Source organism: Pteropus medius, unplaced genomic scaffold, assembly GCF_902729225.1.
Source record: "Pteropus medius unplaced genomic scaffold, Ma_sr-lr_union100, whole genome shotgun sequence".
NCBI classification, from domain to species: domain Eukaryota; kingdom Metazoa; phylum Chordata; class Mammalia; order Chiroptera; family Pteropodidae; genus Pteropus; species Pteropus medius.
The window spans coordinates 2,947,745-2,955,308 of NW_024340849.1; the positions used below are offsets into that span (position 1 = coordinate 2,947,745).

General features: G+C 49.9%; 1 protein-coding gene across 1 annotated transcript in view; it reads right to left on the minus strand.

The window, feature by feature from the left end:
* Window positions 1-6: 6 nt before the first annotated feature.
* The window catches only part of CNDP1 (carnosine dipeptidase 1), an 18,760-nt gene continuing 11,202 nt past the window's right edge, over window positions 7-7,564 (minus strand). Inside the window, exons 6-10 of the mRNA XM_039838935.1 lie at window positions 5,291-5,483; window positions 4,138-4,302; window positions 2,740-2,881; window positions 964-1,111; window positions 7-788 (exon numbers count right to left, since the gene is read on the minus strand). Coding sequence (XP_039694869.1) covers window positions 719-788; window positions 964-1,111; window positions 2,740-2,881; window positions 4,138-4,302; window positions 5,291-5,483 — 718 coding nt within the window. The 3' untranslated portion in view covers window positions 7-718. The remainder of the gene's footprint in view (window positions 789-963; window positions 1,112-2,739; window positions 2,882-4,137; window positions 4,303-5,290; window positions 5,484-7,564) is intronic.

Here is a 7,564-nt window from a genome sequence, read left to right on the forward strand (position 1 = left end):
GGGAGGAAGGAAGGACAGGAAGCGGGAGCGGGGAGGTCGGTGGGCGTTTATCACTGCAGAGCTAAAGAGGCTTGGAATAAGAAAGTCCTCGTCTTAGTACAAGCAATTCCCTGGTGGCACGGGGCTGTGAATATGGACCATTTCCGTTTTGGGATTTTTCAGAAGCAGGAAAAATAAATGAAGGGGAAGCAAGAGGTTAACGTGGCGTCATGCCCCGCTAAAGGTGAGCCCACGGGGCGAGCATGGAGATCTGTGGAGGGCCCAGCATTTTTGTTGGTAAGATTCGAGGAAGACGTGGGGAAAGCAGGGGTGATGTGAGCACGGGCAGTCGTGGGAGGGAGTGACTGATTACGTGTCCCGAGCGCCTCTGGACCCAGAAAGCAAGCTAGAGCGACTATGCCAACCAGATTGCCAGGGGAGAGGCTAATTGAGGAATTGTCCTTGTGCCCAAAGGACAGAATAAGTGCGGTCGGGGGCTACTGCAGCAGAGCGTGGGGCCATCAAGGCGTTGAAGGTGGCAGTGACTTTAGAAGCCGTTTCAATTGGCTGTACCTTTAAAGTATCTTATAACCAGTCCAAATGTCCAAACATATTTTAAATGGGAGGGAAAACATTGTATCCTGGACCAAACTTCTCTGGCCATTTAGATTCAATCCCTGTGCAGGGGCATGGGAGGGGGTCTGTCAGCGGGTCAGACTAAGCTGGAAGGGTCTGACCATTATTGGTGCAGCTTAGCCATCTCTAGGAAAAAGGCAGCGAATAATTTGGATCCCTCTATGTAATTCCACCTAACAAAAGAAGTGAAAAGAAACAGTTATTTCTACATAAATGATGGAGGAAAACTCACCTACTATTTAAACAGGAAGGTTCGATGACACGAATGCAGTCTACAGTATGTGGCATGTAGGTGCGGAGTCGCTGGGGTTTGGGCAGTGGGGGCTCAGCCCCCAGGGAAACCCCTACCTGTTGATCTTCTCGTTCTGAGAGTGCTCGCCGTCATCCACGGCGCCCAGCGGGAGCATCAGCACACTCTTCTGGATAACGTCCTGGAATATCTTGGCAATCGGTATGGTCGATCCATCCCGGATCATATCTGGCTCTGTTCCAAACACTGAAACACGGAAGAGAAGGCGTCTGAATGGGACAATGCCAGGACAACCCCAGCAATCACCACGACACGCGGTGCCTGGGGAAGCACGCGTCTTGCTATCATGCAGCTGATACTCTAAAATCGTCGACAGAGTCAAGAAAGCTGTGATTGCCTTTTAAAAAATATTTTTAAGTAAAATTTTTATTTTGAACTAATTTCAGACTTACAGAAAACTTGCAAAAATAGTACAGAGTTGCCATGTACCCCTGACCCCTCCTTCCCTAACGGTAACATCTTATATAATGCTGGCATAATTATCAAGAATAGGAAGTTAAAAATGGAATAATATTGTTAACTCAGCTCAGGCTTTCTTTGAACTTCATGATTCTTTCCCGTTTTTCTCTGCCGTGATCCAGTCCAGGCTCCCACACTGCATTTTGTCGTTGCTTCTTAGTCTCCTCTCGTCTGTGACAGCTTCTCAGTCTTACCTTTCACATCCTTGACCCTCTTGAAGGGTACCCATCAGTTGTTTCGTGAAATGTCTCTCAGTTTGGGTTTGTCTGATGCTTTTTCATAATTGGAAGAGGTCATGCACTTTTGGCAAAGTACCACAAGATACATTAGGAAAGTGAGACTTTGTGTTTTTTTGTATTTTTGTTTTTGTTTTCATTTTTGATATTTTGTAACCAATATGTAAATACATAGCTATAGTCAACTATCCCCCGAACGTCTCCATGTTTCTATTCAACTTTCAATATACCCCATGAGATAGTTTAACGGATATCCTAGGGTCTAGACGGAGGTGAGTTGAAACCGTCTAGGCTAGAGAAAAAGTTGTCAGTGATAGATAGAGTGGGAATGAAAAATACAGACAGAGAAGAGAAGGCGCCACATAGTATCCACAAAGAGGGTGTCATGTGACTAAAGATGGTGCACTCTGTGAGCTGAAGTGGTTTAGCACACAAACAGACCAAAGGGGCCTCAGGAGTATTGCAGGTCTTTATCATTGAACTTGACATTTCAGCCACACGGCTCCCTTCCGCTGCCATTACATTTACCCGTCTAACTTCCCTCCCTCTTTCCTTCATTCCCAAACTTTACTGGTAGAATACTGCCCTAACTGGGATGAAGTAAGCTCCAAGCCCTGGGCTTGTCCTCTGTCTCCTGTCTGAGTCCCCTGAGGGTTACTGCCCCCGGCAGGTCTGGGCCAGCTCTGCCGTTATTAGCGGTGTGGCCGACGACCTCGACGACCTCGTCTGTAATGCAGCCGCCCCACCCTTACCTACAGTCTCACTTTCCGTCCTTTCGGTTACCCACAGGCAACCACGGTCTGAAAATATTAAGTGGAAAATTCCAGAAATAAACAACACCTACGTCATTCACCTCACTTCATCTCGTCACGTAGGCATTTTAGCATTCCCCTCGTCACAAGAAGCAGGGCGCGCACGGTACAGGCCGTTTTGAGGGAGAGAGAGGCCACGTTCCTGGGAGTGTGCATAAAGAGCCTTTCCCCGTCTACACTCGGTACGACAGCCCGTCTAAGAGTCCACACCGCAGTTTTAAATGTGTCTGCTCCATCCACCGCCCCGCCCGGGGCACCACCCCTTGGATCCAAGGAAACTGGCAAGTCGAACCCACTAGAGTCCCACCTGTTTTGATGGCTCTTTTCGCCGCACGATACTGATGCTCTTTAACGTCTGCGACCCATGGGTGCAGTCCTAGTGTCCTTGAAACGGCCATCTGGTTGGAAGAATTTCTTTTGGAGAATATCTGCTGGAGATGCTGCTTCACCTAAAAGGCGACGTTTTCAAATTGTAAGAGAAAACTTGAGTTACTCTCTCAGAGGATGATACATAGTCGTCTGTCCTCAAGATACACGGAGAGCCCAGCCCAACGCACCCCGTGCTGTGATTTGACCTTGGTTCCACCAAGAGGGCTGACAGGAGGGAGCGGGTCTGTGGGACTGACAGCTTCCCTCAGGGGGCGAGCCCCTGATCTCACTCCCCTGCTGCCCCTAGACCCTCCAGCCCCCCATCCTCCCCCGACCGCTACCATTTGCTTATTATGAATTTCGTCAATTATGACATTGAATGACATTACAGATAACATGAGTAGAATGAATATTATGAATCCTCGGTGACTGCGACTCATAATACAACTTCTCAATTTGACTCTCTCTTTTCAGACTAGGCGTACCTTAGTGGCTATTTGGGGAACATTAAGCATTTAGAGACTTATGAAAATTGGGGGCGATTCCAGCCCGAGCTGTGGGAGCCTCGCTGTCAGCATGCTTCTCTTTTCTCCGTGGCTAAGTTTCTTCCGTTCGTTCCTTCAGCAAGCATTTATTGAACCCCTGTCATGTGGCAAGAACTGTTCTAGGGGCTGGGGCTATCGCTGTGAGCACGGCGGACAAGGTCCTGCGTGTCTGAGAGGGACAATACTCCCTGTGAGGGAGGGGCAGGGGAGGGCAGAGAGGGCGCACGGGGGCGGGGATTTTAGAACGTAGTCAGCACTTAGAAGACAATAAAAGAGGACGATGGGATGCTGAGGGTTGGGATGAGATGTTTCTTGAGCTCATTCACTCAGTCGACCTTCTGCTAAACCCGAGGCACACTGATGAGAGGTGGATGATTTAGACACATAACTCCTTCCAGACGACATTTTCATTAAAATGTCTGCTATCCGAGTGTTCGTTTCACACATCTGGACAAACTAATGATTGGGGTTTGAGATTTTCCAGCTCAGTCCAACAGTAGGAAGTCAACTCCATCTGTGTACCAAGTCGATCTTGCCTTTACGTCTACCATTTTCTTTCTTTAAATTTCCCATCACTCCAACTCCAAATGGTGATCTACCTGACATATAGTTGAGGGAAGAGATTCTACCGGACAAAAATTATGTTGGTTTTTTGACGTTTGTTCTAGTCCCTTTTATACTGCGGGGAAAAAATGGTACTTCGATGCCAACAACTGACTTGCTCGCTAAACTGTGTCATGTGGCACTCAGGAATGGTGCTGCTAGGCAGAAGAACAATGCACGTTTCTTACCTGTTTTTCCACCACAGGTATGTTCATGTGAGGGACTAGACGGATGGAAAATTTTCCTATAACTCGGCCAGGGATGACTGTTTTAGCTCCAGGCTCGTCAAACGCGCCCTCGACCCCGTGAATGGAAAGGGAGGGGTACCTCCACAGGTGCATTAGAATTTCCTCCTGAATTAAAACAAAACTCTGTTGTCATATACAAGAATGTTCAATTAAAACTCATTTACAATGGGTCGTTTGTATCGCCACTCCCCGTACATCTGCAGCAGCGTGCATGACAAGTTAATTATCACCTTACTTAGATGTGTCTGGACTAACAAGTGGACTTTCCCTCAGGACGTGGGGTCCTGTGAAGCAGACACCTGCCCAAGCCGCTCCCATTGACCAGGGCCCCTGGTCGCCCGAGCTCTGTCTGCAGTTGACAGATGACAAAGGGGCCCGTTCAGAAATTTAAGTCCAGTGGTAAACTTCTGTCCCCAGTCATTGCAGTGACAACCTGTGCACTAAATGCATTCTGTTTTTCAGAAGGTGTCAAAGAATGCAACAGAGGTTTGAGCCACTTTTCTTCCTTGTGGACACTGCAGAGCTAGCCCGAGGGAGGAGACAGACTTCAGAATAATAAACGCTACTGCTCTGGTCGGCATGATGCTCCCGTTCTGGCCGGTCCCCGAGGAACCAGCCACAGCTCGCAGACACCGCAGCAGGTACAGAATAGGAGGAAAGGAGAGGAAGAAAAACATCTCGACTCGCCACGAATGAAAGCGCGCGGCTCCGGGGTTACCTACTCCACGGGAGCAGCGATGCAGCCACTTACAGAGCGGCCCCTGAGGGTCTTGGTTCTATCGAGAAGAATGAGCAATTAGGGGTCGGAGAGCTGGGATCATTGCAGACTGTTCATCTGTAAACAGACAGGAAGCCCAGCTCCGTGGCTGAGGCTTGGCACGGGATGAGTCTGACACGTCGATTTGGAGAAGCAGGGCTGGGAACGAGCACCTGCCTGGCACAGCCCCAGGAAGCGGGGGGAGGGGCCCTGAAGGTGAGCGCAGCCTCCGAGCTAACCACGGCTTTCGGCTTTCGGCCCCGAGACACACAGAGCCGCAGCACGGGCGACCGAGTGCCCTCCTGCCTCTCAGATACCCACCGACTGCGGCCATACCTTGGTGTCAAACAGAAACTTCTCGACCCGGCTGCTGCTCCGGTACTCTTCCAGGTCCAGGTCGATGGCTTCGTACGCTTTTCTCTCCTCGTCTGTCACAGGGGCCACGTGGTCATAGATCCCCGGAACCAGAATGCGACCAGACGCATCCACGAGGCTACCTGCACGACACATACGGGAAGCCAGGCCGGGCAGTCACGAGCGTGCCGAGGGGCTGGCCCTGGAGCAGGCCCTGGGTGGCCCTCCTGGGGTTGCAGCAGGCCTGGTGACCGGCTCCGGTCCCCCTGGCAGAGCCACCGGCGGCAGTTCACTTCCTAGAGGTAATGGTCGTGGGAAGGAGCCGGTCACCAGGCGGACGCGGGCTGCGTCCAACCTGACTTAATGTCCGCCTTGGCAGCGAAGGGGTGAAAACCCGGAGCTGCAGACAAGTAGTCTGGCTGCGACCTACCTGAGTCACACTCAGACGCTCCCTTTAGGCGGTAAGTAGGGCTCTCAGTCTGAGTTTATCTTATCCCGAGTTAAAAAGTAACGTGTTCCTTATGAAAAGCTCTACATACGTATGTGCATATACACACATACAGGCCTGAGAAACGGAAAACCATCGTTCCTTATCAACTCCTATCCCCCTACACCCCGTAATAATATAATAAATACTCATCTTTGATCAAAAGCATATTATCTTCGGGGTCTAGTCTGTGCCATATACATCGTGACCATGGGAGCCTCCATAGTGATAAGCAGGTGGACTAGTCTGTTCTTTGTGAAAGACTTTTGGGATTAATAAGAATGGGGGATAGAAATCATCAAAGAACATCTATAAAAGAAGCAGATTTGAGATTTAGTCAGCACTGCTCAGTAGCTTGAGAAAGCACTTAACAAAGATGCAGCGCAACCAGCAAGTAGACTGACGTAAATGATGAAATCTGTCTCCAGGGGGCGAAATTCCCCCTCGATCCATCTGGGGGCTTTTGATCCAGTGAAGACACCTCATAAACATATGCTCCACATTCCGAATGTGGCTATAACTTGACAATGCCGGAAGATTAGCGTGGAGTGCTAACGCATCTTTCCATTAAAGTCGACAGCTACGAAGCACGGGTAAAGAAATAGCCGTGGGCCGACACGCAGCGCCGTCCTTGCCCACAAGAAGAGCAGTTTGGGGACATACCCTACAGGGGGCGCTGAGTGATTCTATTGGTGGTGGGCTCAGGTTTCATTCTGACCTCGATCACGGTGATGGGGTAGACTGCGCACCGCGCCCGAGAGCCAGCCCCGGTCACTCGGCGCCCAGCTGGCTTTTCGACTTGAATTACTCAGGGGTTTGTATCATTTATCCAGTATGTGATCTACTTTATTGGGCTAAATGAGGGAACTCCCATAACTCAGGACTGCGGGGGCTGGTGCTGCACCCCTAGTCCACTCTGCGGTCCCCAGAGTACAGTTATAGCAGCCCGGGTGAAGTCCCAGGAGACCTGCGGAGGGGCCACTGCAGGACGCGGGCGAGAACCAGAACCTTGCTCTCCTGCTGAAGTCTCCCCTTCAGAGTGGCCGCCTGGCCCCAACCCTCAGGGCTCTTCCTCCTAAGATCGTCTCCAAGCACTGGGAAGCTCGTTACGGGTCACTGCCATCCCTGTAGATTTGTAGGGTGTTTTTTTTGGGGGGGGCGGGGAGGCTCTACACAGAGCCAAGCCACCTGTTGGTCCTCTCCTGTGGGGTCACACTTGTTAGCTAGCCTTGCGTGGTCAGAGACAGTGCCCTCACAGACGGAAGGTGGGGTCTTACACATTGTCACATCTCCATGTTCATCCAATGCCTGGAACATAGCGAGTGTCCGACAACCAGGTGCGATGCCCAGTGCTCACAGAGCCTTCAGCCCTACGTCCTGCATTTGTACGAAGCAGATGAAAACCTCAGTGGGTACAACCCAGAATCACTTTGTCATGGATTCATTATCTGATTCGTTTCATAACTAAAGAAAGTGCTTTTCATTCCATTCATGATCCTGATCTGACTTTTCCTAGCAGAGTGATTTAAATTTGTGGGGCTAAACAGAATGTTATGCCTGGGTGAAACCACAGTGTAGAAAGATGCAGGCAGCAACCACATTTGGGGTAAATCGAAATGCACTATAAAGGTTTGAAGATGCCATTCCTAGGGACGAGAAAATTAGTTCTGATAAAGTAGAAATTGACCTCTTTTTCAAAAAAAAAAAAAAATCAGTTGCATGCTATCGGAATTCTTCTGGAAACAAGTGAAAGGAAAAAGGCTTGCTGT